At 42.1% G+C, this 18,492-nt stretch overlaps 1 protein-coding gene across 3 annotated transcripts; it reads right to left on the bottom strand.

Annotated features, from left to right (window-relative positions):
- Positions 1–687: 687 nt before the first annotated feature.
- On the bottom strand, positions 688–16,936 carry YPEL5 (yippee like 5). Of its 3 annotated transcripts, none has more exons than XM_004377649.3 (3): positions 16,795–16,936; positions 4,120–4,284; positions 688–2,582 (listed from the first exon to the last, which is right to left on the bottom strand). In XM_004377649.3, exons 2-3 carry the CDS (start codon positions 4,258–4,260, stop codon positions 2,358–2,360), a joined length of 366 nt encoding a protein of 121 aa, XP_004377706.1. In that variant the 5' UTR covers positions 4,261–4,284; positions 16,795–16,936; the 3' UTR covers positions 688–2,357. The 3 variants fall into 3 exon arrangements, with proteins under 3 accessions (XP_004377706.1, XP_023588223.1, XP_023588224.1); XM_023732455.1 differs by lacking the exon at positions 16,795–16,936 and adding an exon at positions 7,595–7,621; XM_023732456.1 differs by lacking the exon at positions 16,795–16,936 and adding an exon at positions 4,816–4,922.
- Between the last annotated feature and the right edge of the window lie 1,556 nt (positions 16,937–18,492).

Genomic DNA, 18,492 nt, shown 5'->3' with positions numbered 1-18,492 from the left:
ACGTGATGTCTTTCAATGATCTAAGTTTGTAAATACCAACCAAGTACAGCACTTCATGTCCTTTGTTTCTCCCTTATAAAATGTCACTGCTGAGATGCCATACTGGATTACTGGATTCCACTGCATTGAGTTCAGACTACCCCCAGCTTGAACTCTTTACTCTCAATAGATCTCTCAATTTTACATTAATTAGAGTACGGATAGTTACTCCACAACATCCTAAAGCAACATCTTTCTTGTTATTAGTGGTTTCCCATAAAGTGAAGTTTTTGCTTTTCTGTATTAAAAAAAAAAAAAAAAAACTAATTTGATTGGATCTTCCATATTGCTTTTTTTGGGGGGCGGTGGAGCAAATGGAATATTTTCTGAAAGACAGGCATAAAGAGGCTTCTTGCTGCGGTACCTGCCACAGTCAACTAAGAGTTAACCCAGCAACATGATATTTTTCTTTGTTCATATACTATAGTTGTGTCTGACGCAAAATAATCTCAGAGAAAAGTTAATACTGGCAAATTCAATGACTCCAGGTATAAATTTAGTTAACTAAGTCAGAATGTTACCCCATTATTGCCAATTGAAGAAAGCTATGTACACACTCAAAGGTATATATGTGTTCACAGATAAAAATTAAGACAATATGATCACTAGACAATGGTCAATGGAAAATAAGTAGCAATATTGCGCCAATGCAAGACAAAATATACTTTATTGGACAGCAAATGCACACAGTGCCGTAGATAAGGCATGCTACTAGGAACCTGCATATAACCAAAGGCTGGTACGCAAATGAAAGGGAATGAACGCCCTTTGTTAAGGCTTGAAGATGTACTCAGAGGTGAAAGGAAAATTTGTGTCCCCTTATCTCAAATGCAGTATTATACCTACTTAATCAGAGACCTGTGCCTCTAAGCAGGAGCCCAAAGGCAAAAAAAAAAAAACAAAACTTAACTGTACTCAGAAGTCATTTCTAATATCAAAAACAGGAAGATTCACTAATTGAGGCAAATTTTTTTTCTAGATAAAAGAACTAGAAATTGAGCGCTCAAACATCCATTTATTTATTTAAATAATTAGGCAATTTTGATGTCATTTATTCTGCCAGAAGCAAACACTAGAATATCTAGAAGTAGTCTGGATAAAGAAACACATTTTAATGCTTTTTAATGTCATAAATTTTGGGTTAAAATGTATACTTCATCCTTTTCTACTTGAGTTTCAATAGCTGAATGTCTAAGAAAAGATCTGAAAAAAAATGATGCTAATGACAGAGATTTAGTCTTTTGATGAAACTATTAAGTTCTACAGACTTGTCAAAATGGCAAAACTGAGAGGAAAAGGCTTAAATGTTTTTACAAAGCAGTGTTTTTAGATAAGCTGCTTCATTTCTCCCTTCTTTTGAAACAGATGCAGATTAAACGCTTTCTGCATGAATGCACACTTGACAGTCTGTTCAGCTCTTTTCTAAATGCAGCACTGTGGGTTTAAAAAGTGTGCTTTAATTTAAACAAAGAATAATATCTTATACATAGTCAATTTCATTTAGAAATGAAAAGAAACACTTACTACTATGACAATTACTTATTACAAGTACTCCTTTCTTCTAAAACGTAATTTTAAAAGCAGACACAGGACCAAAAACATCCAACTATCACTTTATTTATATTACTATGCTTAAGTTACATGGAAAAAGACAACCAAGCAGTTCTGCCCCATTTCAGGAAAACTTTCCACTCAATACCAATTATGTGGTGACAAATAACTAGGAAGGGTGACATCTTTGGGTCAAGACTGACAAAGAAGAATGGGCTCTGGTGCTACGGTTCATCTCCAACAAGAATATGGCACAATGGCCAGCACAAGCCATGCTAACACTGGACCTTTAGCGCTGGTCACAAATTCGGATCTCTTCTCTGAAGCTAGCAAATCAGGTGAAATAACTGGGTTTTAAAAAAGGTTTTAAATGAAGCCTGAAAGTTTAAAAACCATGCTCTTGACATATTGTCCTTTCAAAATTTACATAAAACACACTGTTTTTCACTCAAATAGCCCAGATTTTTTTCCTCACTTAGCCCACTATGTAGCTGCAGATAGACTATTCTGTCTTAAGATGTAAACATAGGAAAACAAAATTAACGGCACCTGCATAATATTCTCTCTACACACTGCTGTTGGATGGAAAATTAAAAAAAAAAAAAAAAGAAGAAGAAGAAGAAGAAAGAAAGGTTCCATCTTAGATTCTCACAACCTCTTGTTCTGCAGTTCATGAATCCGACTCTGATGCTAAGGTGACAGTGTATGTAAGTAGATTTTGTTTTCAGTGAAGGAGACCTGGGAATAGATGGTATTTATCTCTTTCTTCAAGAGTTATCAGACGGTACATGCTCCTCAAAGCCCTCACTCTCTCGGACTAGAGCGCGTTCCAGGATCACACGGCCTTCCTTATAACGCTGGCTGTCTTCAGTGGCAAACTCATAGATCCATCCCAGTTTGCTATTGCAGTTTTTGCAGCTCACATCTCGAACCATGTGGCGGCCAGTGAGCATGACCCGGTCTTGAACTTCACTGTATTGCAGGTTAACCACCTAAGATACACACACGTGAAAGCAAAATTGCAAAGGCATGTAAGTTATTTGCCAAACAAGTACTCAATATTATGGTTGGTGCAGTAACAGCAACTTCAGAAAAAGAAAACAGAAGTTGTTACTCTAGTCAAACCTACACTATCCTCTCTAAGAGGGCCAAGAGCTATTTTTAGAAGCTGCTGGGACAGGTAAACGTCTGGAAATTGCACTGCACAAGACATCTAATGCAATCATGTATTACTGTACTAACTCAAGGCACACTATTTATACATCCTATTTACACTTCTGTTTTGCAGTGAAGAGTGCTGGAATTAGAGTCATAAAATGTAGGCTTGGATCTAATTGTTCTCACTATTTCATTGATCAACATTTTAACAGTGCAAATAAAGCAATCACTGTAAAAGTACACACTAGATATTCCATAAAAAAGTTGTCAAATTTGTTTCTGAAATTACATGCAATATACAAACAGGCTAGGATAGACTAAGCCTACTACCAAACGTACATTACAATGGTTTTCAAGTGAGTTCAAATACAATGGCTGTAGAGAACTTTCAACGATTCTGAACACACAACAATCCTCTGCAGTTTGGTTTTCTGTTAAACAGACAGTAAAAAAATTTCAGCTGAGGGCTATATGGTCTTTGTTGCAAGTATTCAATTCCGCCTTTGTAGCATGAAAACAACCATACATAGTACATAAATGCATGAGCGTGGCTGTGTTCCAATAAACTTTATTACAAAAACAGGCAGCTGGTCTGCTGGCTGTAGTGTGCTGACTCTTGCTCTACACCTAAATAAAGATCAAAGCACACACACTCAATTTTTTTAGAGAAAAAACTTGTTCCTACATGGAATAGAGGGGTGTCCACTGGGGAAGTTTACCTGGCCTTCTAAGAGCAGTACCTGGATTAGCTCTGTTCCTTAGCCTAAAAAATTTGAAAATTCAATTTAATCAGTACACATTAGACCCAGGAGGTAGAATCGTATCAATTTCAAAGCCAGAAATTAGAGAAGCAGGCAGACTGAACACTCATTTGTAAGTCAGGGAATGTTCTTCCTGTTAGCAAACCTATGTAATAAGTCAAATCATAATTAGAAGGATGCCTGGTGAGCATGAAGTAAAGCAAGTTAGGTGATCCTTGTTTACTTTCATTGTCAAGTTGTGACAGCTTAATGCAGCTATCTTCCTATATGGATACATCAGTGACATGGGGACAAGGGGCATCTTGGCTCCTTCTTCCATAGTGTGTGCTAAAGTCACTGCTAAATTCTTACACTGAATGTTTCCTAAGGCAATGGAGACCATCCCTCTTCTTGTAGGACATTTTTTAAACTTTCAAGGTTAAAAATCACCTTCTAGTGTTGCTTTCCTGAGATCCCTAACAGAACAAGCTTGTAGGCAATCATTTTTAGAGATTTTAGCTCTTCATTTTGACTGTTCCCAGTACCTCCAAGCTCTGGGAGGTATCCTGGCATTGCTGTCAAGTATACCCACTGAACTGACTTAGGAAATGAAGTCAGCTTTCTCACCAACCTTGTTAAAAAGAAATGCTCGGCCAGTGGCGCCTGTGAAACGAGTGGAGATGAGTTCTGAGCGGTTGGTCAAGATCGTATCGCAGTTTGCACAAGAAAACAGACGGGTACCACCGATATGGTCAAGGAAAATTCTGCCCATTTTAACAGCTGAAGTTCTAAATACCTAGGAGCAATAGAAAAGGAAAATAAATGTATTATAATAAAATTGTTAGCACCTACTTGGTGGGTGTCACACAGAAACATTTACATGTAATCTGCTTTGTGGTACTCAGTATGTGAAATAGCTGACCCCGAACAAAAGGATCCAAAGTTCATGCACTGAACAAATGAATAGGGATATCAAAGCCAAGAACACTTTAAAAGCAGTGAGCCAGGGAAGTAAACACATAACATAAGTGTAAGTACACATTCTGAATGTGTAATTTGAGAAAAGACTGTATGGTATGAGTGGGATGGTCCAATAAGGGGCTGTGAGATACCCAAGAAGAGCAGAAAGAGGGGAGAGGGGAGAGGAGAGATAAGACAACAAGAGAAGGGTAGTCTGGTTTGTGAGCATAGGGTCAATGGACTTGTGGTCATTGAGAGCATCTACAACTGTAGGGGTGACGGCATGAACTTTAGTATCTATGGAGCATTGTACAAGGTGCTATACTTTGTAATCCTCATGATAAACAACTGGTCGAAGGTTACACACCTTTCAAATACAAACAACTGGAATGCAGGCCACCTGACTCAAAGTTCTCCCATCACTCTACACTGCCTCCTCTAAGATGGCACAGGATGGTAAAGGCCTGCACAAGGCTAGGGCAACAAGAACAGAGAAGGGAAAGATAACTCACTGTAACACAATAACTTGTTTGCATTTAAGAGTCTGGCTAATGTAATAAATCACAGAACTGCATTTCATTTTTTATTTGAAAAAATAAAGCTTTTTTTTTTATTGTGCTTTAGGTGAAAGTTTACAGCTCAAGTTAATTTCTCATTCAGAAATGAATACACATAATATTTTGTGACATTGGCTGAAATCCCCATAATGTGACAGTACACTCCCCCTTTCCACCCCGGGTTCCCTGTACCCATTCGTCCAGTTGCTGTCCCTTTCTTCCTTCTCGTTTGAAACTATGGCCCTTGGACACTCTGCTAACCCAGAACTAAAGCTGTTCCTAAAAAAAATAAAGCTTTGATAAAACTTCTGAACTATGATAGTCACACTTCAGTATTTCAAAACTTAAGAGAGTTAATATGTACAACTCCTTAAATTCACTGCAATTAATTCTCCTAAACAGTATTTTTAAAGATCTGAGTATAGACGGGAATACACCATAGCTTTCATTTTAAAAAGCATTTATTTCCAGGTGTGGTTATCAGCTCCTATGTTTTAAATAATATTATTGTTATTAGAGGCTGTGGAGTCGGCCCCTTACTTGTGGCAACCCCATGAAAAACGGGATCGGACCCATACATCTTTAAAATGGCATGCAGAACTAATATAACTCTCACCATGAAAAAAAAAAATCCAGAATCCATTTTTGTAATAAGAATCCACTGTCTTCTTATATCTGAGGAAATTCCATTATAGTTAAAACAAGAAAGTTTGATTCTTTGTTAGATCTGTGAACTTCCTTGGCCACTGGGCAGTTGTAATGTCATTAGAAATGTCATCATCATGAAGCTCATGATGATGTCCCTTAAACATGACATGGAAGTTTAATAAAAAGGAATAAAAAAAACAAATGGTAACTATAATTACAATTTGTAGCTAGTAAAAGACCCTGGGTTAAAAACACAAGACATAAGATACTGGTATTTAATTTTCTTACTACATTTCTGCAAAATGACAACAAAAAGTTAAGACTTACTGCTTATTGTTTTAGCCTTTTTAAGATTGTAGCATTACTCTTTCCAGATGCTTAAGGACTCAAGTGTTTGTTACATATAGGTCAGAGTTTGCAAATTTGAGGTCTGCAGGCTGAATTCATTTGGTGGTATAGGGATACGGTAATGAACAAACAGATGAAAGGTCCTTCCCTCAAGCCAGTACAACTTGTACAAGGAACGGTCATGGAAACCCCATAGACACGTTCAAACTCCCTGAGAGACTGAACTACTGGGTGGAGGGCTGTGGGGACCATGGTCTGGGGGAACATCTAGCTCAGCTGGCATAACACAGTTTATAAAGACAATGTTCTACATTCTACCTTGGTGAGTAGCGTCTGGGGTCTTAAAAGCCTGTGAGCAGCCATCTAAGATACTCCAATGGTCTCACCCCTTCGGGAGCAAGGGAGAATGAAGAAAACAAGATACAAGGGAAAAATTAGTCCAGAGGACTAATGGACCACAACTCCCATGGCCTCCATCAGACTGAGTCCAGTGTAACTAGATGGTGCGGGGCTACTACCATTGACTGCTCTGACAGGAACAGAGGGTCCCAGACAGAGCTAGAGAAAAATGTAGACCAAAATTCTAACTCACAAAAAAAGACCAGATTTACTGGCCTGACAGAGACTGGAGAAACCTCAAGAGTATGGCCCCTGGACACCCTTTTAGCTCAGTAATGAAGTCACTCCAGAGGTTCAACCTTCAGTCAAAGATTAGACAGCCCCATAAAACAAAACGAGACTAATGGGGCACAACAGCCCAGGGACAAGGGCTAGATGGCAGGAGGCGACAGGAAAGCTGGTAGGTAATAGGGAACCCAAGGTCGAGAAGGGAGAGTGTTGACATGCCGTGGAGTTGTTAACCAACGTCATAAAACAGTATGTGTACTAACTGAGAAACTGCTTGTTCTGTAAACCTTCACCTAAAGTACAATTAAAAACAAAAATGAAAAAAAGAGTCCTTCCCTCACAAAGCATATGTGGACATGTTTTATTTGGACTACAGTTTTTATTTTTAATAATAATAATAAACAGTTGAGCTGACATATATTGGGAGATTTAATTTAAAAGCCTGTATTTTAGGCTTCTTTTTTAGTAACGGGGACATGTATCTGGTAACACGGGGCATGTATTCTTGTATGGTAACAACTGACCAGGGCTGAGGTAGCTGTCATCCTGCCCTCCCCGCCCACCAACACTCTTTTCATTTGCTCAGTCTCCTCTGCTTCAGTCAGTTACTTTACCTTGTAAGACATCTGAGTTTATGACTTCTGATAAAAATAAAGCATTCTTGATATGCATAAATCAAGCATTCAACAAACCTGCGAGCAGTTGATTTTGGTCATGTTTCCTACTACTAGTTGATGGTTAAGATTGTGTGTCAACTGGGCTGGGCCATGATTCTCAGTGTTTATATGTGATCACCCCCATGCTGGGATCTGCTGTGAGCAGCCAGTCAGTTGAAAGGGAGTTTCCTTGGGTGTGTGGCCTGCATTTGTATATTAGCACATGTTCTGGCTTTTGCCTGCACTGAATCCTACAGCTGCCTCCTGTTCGTCTGACCTCCAGTTCTTGGGACTTGAGCTAGCAGCTTACCTGCCAATCTCGGGTTTTGCTGATCTTCACAGCCTGTGAGCAAGAGCACTGCTCTCCGACCTGCCGATCTTGGGTTTGCCAGCCCCTGCGGCAATGTGAATCAGGATGGTTACGTGAATCTGGAGAAGCTCTATCCTGATCCATGGGCTTGGGACATTCCAGCCTCTACAATCACGTGAGCTGTTTCCTTGATATAACTCTCACTACATATATACACGCTTTACTGGTTTTGCTTCTCTAGAGAACCCAGCATAAGATACTGGTCATTAACAGAAGGAATCACAGCATCACCTCTTAAGACACAGTCTTCAGGTTGTGTATCTTTGAAGACTAGTATTTAGCCTTCAGCTAAGTCTTCTGGAACTCAATTTTTTTAAGCTAATTTTCCCTCGAACTTTTAAATAAAATATTCATATTGTAATTTCTTTCAACTACAATGCAGGAATAACTGCAATGACCACAGCAGATACAATGCTATTGTGGCAAATGTGCTGGATTTCAAATGAACTTTTCCTACACCTTCACATACATCATTTTATCTTTTGCTCAAAATTAAAATCTAACTGTGACTATCTGCTACTGGATACAGGTTAAGCTCTTTAATATTCCTAAAGAGGGTGAACAGATTTAACATTCCTTCTTTTCCCTGTGTCAGATCCAGTCTATTTTTTACTCTTTTACCCAAGTATTTTTTACTGGATTCAATTACATGATTCATTACCAAGACCAAAAATATCTGGGCAGAACCTTATGTTACGCTATTCCTACTTATGGTTGCCATATATAGAGCTCTCTCACTCCCTGTCTCTCTATATTATCTATCTATGTATACATATATGTAAAATGCAGTTTTTCTTTGCCAAAAGAGATAATCTAGAATGGCTTGGAACCTGGCAAAAGCAAGCAAAATATTACCTGTTGTCAAAGGCCTTTAGGAAGTAGAAATACCTCTGCAACGTCATTATGTTCCAGGGTTAAGCTTTAACATTTCAGAGTTAAGAAACTCAACCTGTTTTTGTTGTGTACCAACCTAGTACTAGCTTATACTAACCAAACTCAAGAGGCTAACTGACTAACATCAGTCAGAATGCTGCTTTATTAATTTTCAGGGGGAAGTCATTAAAAAGCTAAGACATAGCACTTGAATATGTAATCAGGCTTCTCTGGACCTGGATGATATACTGAACTCAGCCTTTAATTATTTTAGTGTCTACAATTGTTTGGGACAATACAACTTGGTACCTTACATACCACATTTAATCCTGACAAATTTTTAAGTAGGTATTTATTACTCTAGGGTCCCTGGGTGGCACAAACAGCTTGTGCTTGACTGCTAACCTAAAGGTTGGCAGTGCAAACCACTCAGCAACGCCATAGGAGAAAGGCCTGGTGATCTGCTTCCATAAAGATTACAGCCAAGAAAATCCCATGAAGCTGTTCTACTCTTAACATGTGGGGTCACCATCAGTCAGAATCGAGTCGGTGGCAACTGGTTTTTTTGTTTTTTATTTATTAGTCTAATTTTACAGATGATTGTGTGACTTTCCCAAATTTGCCAAGCTGGGATCTGAAATAAATCTTGCTCCAGATCTCTGCATCCTACTTACTCTCTCATGACCAGGACATTCAGGGCTGCCCAGTTCACTAACATTCTTCCTGAGATTTATCACGTACCCCTCCTGGCTCCGTGCTGCTCCTTCTGTATTCCCTACTTTAGCTGGTGGCAATTTCAATCACACAATTTCCTAAACTAGAAACGCTGGCAACTTCTTCATCTCTTGCGAAATTGATACCCATTGCCGTTGAGTTGATTCCAACTCTTGGCGACCCCATGTGTTACAGAGTAGAACTGCTCCATAGGTTTTCTTGACTGTAATCTTTAAGAAGGCAGATCACTAGGCCTTTCTTCTGCAGCACCGCTGGGTGGGTTCAAACCACCAACCTTTAGAAATTAGCAGTCAAGTGCAAATGGTTTGCACCACCCAGGGACCTCCTAAATCACTTTTGGAGGTCTTCCCTCCTTTTCCCTCATCACTGTCTTAATTCAAGCTCTTATCACTTCTAGGTAAACCTCTCGTGGTCAGGGACTATATTATTATGTACCAAATACATTCATAGGTATCACTACATTTGCACTAAATTAACTAGTGCTTCAAAAATATGGTCAAAGGCACGTGCTTCACCATCCCTTTCTAAAAAACTCATACAGACTACTATGCCTTTACAAACTTGGAAATTTATTTTCTGACAAAATACAGTTTACACAGTATACAACTGAATGACTTTTAATAAATTTGCAGAGTAGTACCACGATCATCACAGATGAGCTTTAGAGTGTTTTTCCACCCAAAATTCCTACAAACCCATCTCAGTCAATCCCCTCTCTCACTCCAGCCACAGGCAACCACTGCTCTTTCTGTCTGGTTTTACATGAAAATATTTCCCATATACCCAGTCACCCTGGATGGATTTAGAGGAGTCCCAAATTTCTTTAACCGCACATTTCTAAAACATCTGAAGAGTGAGCTGCTTTCATAGATGGCTAATGTTTTCTATGTTAATTTGAGGGGCACCTTATTTTGTCCCTAAGCAATAAAAACGTGTGCTCTGATACCTGTCACTGCTGAAATTCAAGTTTATTACAAAAATTAGGACCAAACTCATCACAGCTGAAGCGTAAGTTTTATTTAAGAAGGTCTCTTCCTTTTCAACATTTCAAATTTAAAAATAGTTTAATAATTATTTTCAATTTCCTCTCCCTCCAACAAATAGCACATTTAGTTACGTAAAATTTTCAATTTCTATTTTACTATGAGGCTCTGGTGAAGCAATTACATTTTTAGGACTTGGCTAAAGGCACAGAATTGGCTATGACACATATCCAGTCAGGATTTTTCTCTTTCAGAAATCCATGAAAGACAGTCTCCAGGAGTGCATTTTTTAAAAAATTAAATATTGTGGGCTATATAATTTCCTGGCTTGATGTCAGGTAAATAAACCAATTTTCTAAGCAGACTATTAGTTTCTTCTACACATACTAACAAATGAAATATGGCATCTTGTTTTACCATTTTGGCTTATTGCTAAATACTCTGGTTAAAAGCAGGGATCAGCAAACTAAGGCCTGTGGCCCCAATCCAGCTTGCCACCTGTTTTTGTAAATCCACAAGTTAAGAATGATTTACACTTTTAAATGCTTTAAAATAAGAATAACATTTTGTGACACGTGAAATTACATAAAATTCAAATTTCAGTGTCCATAAATTAAGTAAATAAAGTTCTACTGAAACACAGTCATGGCCTTTTTTTTTTTTTTTTTTTTACATTTGGCTGTGTTTTAGTCACAACAAAGATCTTGTGGCTTGCAGTTGCCAAAATATTTACTATTACAGGAATAGCTTCCTGACTCCTGCTTAAAACTGCATTCTGACAAGGAAAGAACATTTCACTTGGAAAGCTTCTGCTTCCACCTCAGAAAAACTCAACTTTTATTGTCATTCAGGTTTAAGGATCACTAGGCGTATTTGGCACTGTCATTTCAATACCACATCCTCCTTCTCCATGGATTTTCTACTAAAATCCTTAACTTTCTGTAATCAGTTTAGCATGGTGAAAATGAACTATAGAAAGATTATAAAAAGAGATTATATCCAGCTGCTGCCTTCTTCTCTCCCTACCCCAAATATTTCTTGCAGTAAAGGGATGCTACAAATGCTTAATTTTCAACTGATCAAAATCAAGTATTGTTCTGCACTATCAGAGAAACTTTGCAATAGGGTACTAATTCCTACTTGTAAGTGGTTATTTACAAAATGACACCAAAGGACTCTAAAACACACACGCACCAACTTCTAAGTGCTTTTTTTTTGTTTTTTAATCCTCCCAGGAAATGTGGCTTATTATAGCCATAAATATAATGTGCATGAAGGTAAGGAAACCCTGGTGGTGTAGTGGTTAAGAGCTATGGCTGCTAACCAAAAGGTCGGCAGTTCGAATCCACCAGGCACTCCTTGGAAACCCTACTGGGCAGTTCTACTCTGTCCTATAGGGTCACTATCAGTTGGAACCGGCTCGATGGCAACGGGTTTGGTTTTGGTTTCTGGAAGGTAAGGAATAGATTTGTAGGCAATATAAAACCAAAATCGGCTGCTGTCCAGTTGATTCCGACTCATGGTGACCCCATGTGTTGCAGGGTAAAACTGTGCTCCATAGGGTTTTCATGGCCTGGGTGGTGCAAATGATTTGTGCTTCACTACTAACCTAACGGCTCGTGGTTCAAACCCACCCAGCAGCGCCATGAAAGAAAATCCTGGAGATCTGCTTCCCTGAAGATTACAGCCAAGAAAATTCTATGGAACAGTTCTACTTTGTAACACATGAGGTTGCGATCATTCACAATCAACTCCACAGCAACAGGGTTTTTTTTTGTAGGCGATATGGTGTGGTGATTAAGGGCATGAACCCTGAAGTCAGACCATCCACGTTCAAACCTCAGCTCTGCCCCTTAACAGCTGAATAAAACTTGGGCAAGGTATCCTCTGCTCCTTCATCTATAAAATGGCAACAGCAGTATCTACTTCTGAGTTGTGGTAATAAAATGCAGATAACACATGGCAACAACAATGCATCATGAAAACAGTGCCTAGTACACAGTAAGCAATAAATAAAGATCTGCAAAACTAGATTACACTCCTTCCCCCCTCCTACTACACCATATACCAGTTGCCATCCACTCCAATTCATGGCGACCCTATGTGTGTCATATTAGAACTGTGCTCCATAAGGCTTTGATGCTGATTTTTCAGAAGCAGATCACAGGCTTTTTTCCTTGGGACCCTTGGGTAGACTCTAATCTCCAACCTTTTGTTAGCAGCCCAGCACACTTAACCCAGGAACTCCCTCCACTCCTACTACCTATGAGGAAAAGAAGGCCCAGAAAGGATATGAAAACAAAAATTAACTAGCTTTACCACCTGTTAATTACTGCAAAGCTAAGTGACCAGATGACAGAAATGATAAGCAGGAGATAAGTCACACTTCTAAAACTTAAAATACGTACTGGCTCTCTCTAAAACAATATAGTTCTTGGTTTCAAGCTAGATAAATAGAATTCTCTACTTCCCATCCCTAAAATACCAGGGGTAAGAACAATAGGTATCTATTTGCATCTCTGAGGCCCCTCTGACCAGGAAACACCCAGTTCACAGCTAGACTATTAACCTGTAAAGGAATGATCCCCTCAGGGCATTTCCAAGGACTACAGAAAACACTCCACTGAACCAAACCCATTGCCCTCGAGTTGATTCTGACTCCTAGAGACCCTACAGGACAGAGCAGAACTGCCCCATAGTTTCCAAGGAGCGACTGGTAGTTCCAAACTGCCGACCTTTTGGTTAGCAGCCGTAGCTCTTAACCACTATGCCACCAGGGTTGAAAGGGGGTTAAATTCCCTGGGTGGCACAAACTATTAAGTGCTGACTACTAATAGAAAGGTTGATGGTTCAAATCTGCATCCCCCAGCAGAGCTGCAGAAAAAAGGCCTGGTGAAACGTTTACATAAGATTACAGCCAAGTAAACCCCATGGAGCTGCAATTCTACTCTGAAGCACAAGGGGTCGCTGTCAATCGGAATAGACTCTATGGGAGCTGGTTTTTCTTTCCATTGCCCCAGAAGGTGGTGGTTAAGGTCAAGACACAAAGACTCTCTCCTAGTAGGGAACTGAGTGCACAGAAGCTTAGTGCAGAAAGGGTTAAAGGAATCTGCCCTTCACAGAAGGTTTTAAGGAACCTTGGTGGTGCGGTGGTTAAGCTAACCAAAAAGTCTGAGATTCGAACCCACCATCTGCTCTGTGGGAGAACGTGTGGCAGACCCGTAAAAATAACAGCCTTGGAAACCCTACAGGCAATTCTACCCTGTCCTGTATGGTCGCTACTAGTCAGAATCGACTGAGCAATCGGTTCGGTACCGGAGGGGAGGTTTTATTTTATAATGATTCTGCTAAAATGGAAACACGCAGAAGCATGCTTGTAAATCTGATTTTCAGTCTCTTGCCTGAAACAAAGGAACAAAACCTATAAAGAACTTTTAGCAGTGCTGGGTTAACTATGGCAATAATTAACATTTAATGGGACTGTAATTTCATCAACTATTTTCATACTGATTCTTGATTAAATTCTATCGAAAACCTACAATGTAAAATACAGTTAAAGCTGTGAGAGCTGGCACTTGACAGGACTGCCTTGTTTTTCTGGTCTGGCAAGTGTTCCACCTTTGACATGCTGCAGTCTTACCACTTCCTTCTCTGACAGGTTTCTACCTTACACAGGTTCCAGCTTTCACAGGTTTTACTGTAATAGAGTTTGACCCATAAACCAAATTTTTCAAATTTTGTAGAAAATATTTACCAAGCCAAGATTTTAGTGACACGAGAAAGCTGTGCTCGTTAATTCTCTTGCAATATCTGACCAGTTTACTTTGCTGTCAAATGATTCTCTAGTTGTGGAATCAGCTCCTCATTTGACAGTAACTTCTAAGCATAAGATTTGCCCCCTCCCCACCCAATAATGCCTTGTTTTTTATTGTTAAATGTATACCAAGTTTACTGTATTTCTATAATACTCAATCTTTAGTTATCACTAGACAATAAGATTAGTCATATAACTTAGTGAGTCAGCTACATAATCTGAGTTGGTAATCTCTCCAAAACGTCTTATGGCCTTATTTCCTTTCCCTTTTTATTATTTTTAAACCTATTTCTCTCTCCCACCACTAAGTACAGCAAAAGAAAAATCAAAGAACACGTCTAGGGAAAAAAATCCTCAATGACCCAACCAAACATTATTTTAGAAGAAGCTACATGTATTTTACTAACCTTGTTTGGAAGTTACTGTTAAAGCCCAATTTAGTTTCTCCCATCCAAAACCAAACTCTGAGTTTCCCCTATAGAGCTAAGTAATTTACCTGAGCATGGTTCATCACTTCACTCTCCTAGAGATAAGATGGTTGCTAGAGATAAGCGTAAAAAACAAGTCACCCACTAAGCCTGTATTAGGCATTATTGGGTTAGGCGGGGGTGTAATAAAGGTAGACATCAGTCTCCCCGTTGCCCCCTCCAAGGAGCTTAACATTCTACCTGGTGTTCCAGCACATACCCAGAAATACACTAGGGATATATGGAAATATTTTGCGTGCCAAATTCCACAGGCTTCACCTTCTCACTATTTGTAAATGCTCCATGTCTCACTTTTTCCTAAAGCCCGTCTGCCCAACAGCAACCCAAAGCCTCTTTATTTTCTAGGTCTAATCAAAACCAATCTGCTTCAGCATACCTCCTTAGTCCACTCCTGCTCTCACCTCTCACTGCTCCATTTTTGAACTCTTACAACACTTCGTAATTTAGTAATATTTAACTTTGTATTGTTACTTCATTTCATTTGCCTAAGACTTTACTAAATTGTAAGCTTCTAGAGAAAGGACTAAATTCTTTGCAATTTCCTTTTTATCTAACACAGTACAGGTATGCCACAAACTTCTAGGAAAAAATTCCCCTCTGGTAGGAATGTGTACCCTGGAAATACAGCGTGCTTTCGGTTTATCTTTGCTGGAATGCAGCGGCAGCACTGTGTATGTGGCTATGCAAAGGTAGTTAATATCCTATCACCCCTAGTTACTTCAACGAGTCTAATTTTCCAAAAACACAAGGTTAGCCTGAGGTTACTTCAGGTTTTCCATCTCTCAAGAGATCTGGAATAAAAATACTCAGATTACCAACAGGGCTCTGTAAACAGAAAAAGTTTAAAAATAAATGAGGTATACACCTTCGCTGGCTAATCAAGTAAACTCTCCCTTGAAAGGGGGGATTGATAGGTGTCAGGATTAAACAGATCTTTGTAGTACTTCAGTTTTCCAACTCCCATTTGTCCTCCTACCTATTAAAGGTGTAAAAGGGGTTGCAAGGGCACGCCTGCCCTCCCACCGCAGGGGGAGCCTGGGGACCCTGGGAGCGGCCGGCTGTGGCAAGGGGCAGCAGCGCCCCGCAGCCCCGGCTGGCCACAGCTGATTTGGGGCACGTGACGCCCGCGAGCCAATCCCGCAGAGCCAAGGCGGCCGGCGCGCGGCAGTGGCCGGGCCTCCTCCGACACAACAAACACCGGCAGGAAACAGCTGAGCGGGCGGCGGGCGCTGGGTCTGAGCGCGCTCTGCCGGGCCTTTGCGCTCAGGCTTGCAGGCATCCGAATTCCCAGGGTCCGGTACACTCGACAGCCTGCCCTAACAGTCACACCACGCCCTCCGCCAGGGGGCTGGGGGACCCCTCCCCGGCGTCCTCGCAGCCGCGGGCAGCCTCAGTTCAGGGGTCAAGTGGGGAGCAGCAGGGCAAGGCTGCGGACATTTACCTTGCGGGGGGAGAAAACGGAAGCAAGCACTTCCTCCTCCCTAAGGTAAATGCGACTAAGGCCGGTTCCTTGCTCATTTTAAGGAAGGGCCACGCCATGGCGTAAACATCGCCCAAACAACTCTCGAGTCGCGTTCGGACTTCACTCGGGAGCAGGAGACCGCACGCCCCCCAGGGGCGAGCCGAGGTCGCCGCTGAGCGGGCCGGGATGGGGGGCGCGGAGTGACCGCCGAAGGCAGCGCAGGCCTCCGCTGCGGGCGGGACCCCGGTGCGCGGCGGCAGAGCGCGCCCCGACCCTGTGGCGGGGGCAGCCGCCGGGTGGGGGCGAGGCGTGGGGTGGGGGTCGAAGGCCCAACAGTCCGTGGAGAGGAGACGCTGAGGCCTCGGGAGCGACGCGCAGGGGCTCTGAGCTGTGTCTTGAGGGGGGGCACCGCGAGACCACGGCGTTGGGACTGGGGCCTGAGAGGGCGAGGCTGCGGGTGGGGGCGCGGGGGCAGAGAGTCGCGGCTGTTGTTGGGCGGGTCACCCCGGCTGCGCGGCGGGGGCGGGCCGACGACGGCCGTCGCGCCTGGGCCTCACAAAGAGGAAACACCCAGCTCGACGGCCCGCAGTCCGGGCGTCAGGGGCCCACCGAGAGAGGGCCAGAGGCGGCCGCTCTGGGACCCTGAAGAGTGCAGGGAGAAGAATCACTTCCTGTCGCGGGCCCCCCGCCCCGGGCCCATTCCCGAGTGCTTCGTTGCCGCCAGACCCGAAGAGACTTCTCGCCCCCACCAGCCTCCGAACTCCGTCCTCGCCCGCGGCACTCACCCTAAGGGGCTGTGTGATCCGCGGCTCCCAGTGGCTGTGCTCTCCTCAGCGGGGATGAAGCCCCTGGCGACCCGAGTCTCCAGGTTTAGTCAGGCCCCGGCCTTGGCCCCGCCTCTCCCTGGTTGGGCCTCGGCGTCAATCACCCAGTGTATCCCCGCCCCCGCCAATGTCGGCTCTCCTGGTTGGCCAAAAACGTCCTTCATTTCTAGGCCCCGCCCCTCCCACCGGCACCCTGCCCCTTCCGCTGGGCCCCGCCCCTTTCCAGAATCACCCTCCCCCACTGCCGCTCCTCCTAGCTCCGTGGGCCCCCCCTCCCAGAAGCCGCACACCAGGGCCTGGTTTCTTGAAACTCGCCCCGCCCCTGACCCTACGCCTCGGACTGTACAGCCAATCAGAGAGGCTATCTCTGCCCCCTCTCCTGAGGCAGCCAATGTGGTGAGACTAGGATCCACCCTCCCCTTCCCAGCTGAGAGCACACAACACAGCATCCACGTGAGTCACCGTCTTAAAGGAGACTGCTCAGCCTTTGTAATTGTGGCAGCTGGGAGATATCGCGCGTCATCAGCGTCACCAGGTGGTGGCCAAGGCCTAGCCCAGTGAGGCCCAGTGATGACAAATGAAAACAACAAGCTGTTTTTCTAAACAAGACAGGTGCGTAAGTAGTTAAAATGCACCATGTAGTTAATTAATCTGAGACTACTTCTGCCTGCCACCTCTTAAAAACAGAGCTTTTACTTCGAAACCCCAAACCCTCTGAGACTGAGCACATAGGAACTCTTGAAGAACATCTGTGGGTAAAGGGGATTTTTCAAGTGTACCGACTTGGTTTACAACTTCCTGAGTTTTCTCTTGGTAGTGGAGGTGATTGTCAAAAGAAGAGAATCCCAAGAGTATTAGGAAATTCAGTCTTCTACGTGGAAATGCTCAGCCTCCACGGAGGTTTGTTTGTTGAAGAAAAAAGTAGCTGTTCCCTTAACCCTCATCAACAGGATTGAAGATTTTGTCTCATCCCATTAGAATTTTCCTGGTAGTTAATGGTATCTGGCTAACTTTCAGGATAAAGCATACATATTTGATGTTGCTTATGTCTCAGATTAAAAAAACAAAACAAAAAACTAGCCTTTGAGTTTAATTTGCAAGGTGTTTAAAGCTATCCTTGGTGGAATATGTGTTCTAAAGCAAACTCCTTTAGCAACCCAAATCCACCAGTATGTTCATTCAGTTCCAAAAGGTTAATCTGAACATCAAAGGCAAAATGACTAGTTATCTCTTGATGAGTTTTCCAAGAACTAAGGAGTTAAAAAAAATTTTTTTTCTTTAGTATTCCTTTGTTTGTAATTAGCTTTAATTACAAGAGTAATAACATGCTCATTGTAGAAGATCGTATAACCTCATTCCTTTGGAGTAAACACTGCCCTCTGCTACCAGCTCCATGTGTGTCCTTTTCTTCTTCCAGAAACATGTATGTACATGAAAGCATACTGTACTTTTTGTTCTTCATCCTACTTTTTTCACTCGGCAGCATGTTGTGGCCATCCTTCCATGCCAAATTTATCTCCCATCTACAAATTTACCTCTGTTTCTATAATTTTCCACAGTATGACTTCATTTTTAAAAAGAGATTATTACACGCTCTCTACAGTGTTAAGCACAACCCATTGCCGTCGAGGTGATTCCAACTCGTGGTGACCCTATAGG

Source organism: Trichechus manatus, unplaced genomic scaffold, assembly GCF_000243295.1.
Source record: "Trichechus manatus latirostris isolate Lorelei unplaced genomic scaffold, TriManLat1.0 scaffold00052, whole genome shotgun sequence".
In the NCBI taxonomy this organism is placed as follows: Eukaryota; Metazoa; Chordata; class Mammalia; order Sirenia; family Trichechidae; genus Trichechus; species Trichechus manatus.
The sequence above is the reverse complement of the archived record's forward strand: the minus strand, read 5'-3'. Positions and strand labels throughout refer to the sequence as shown.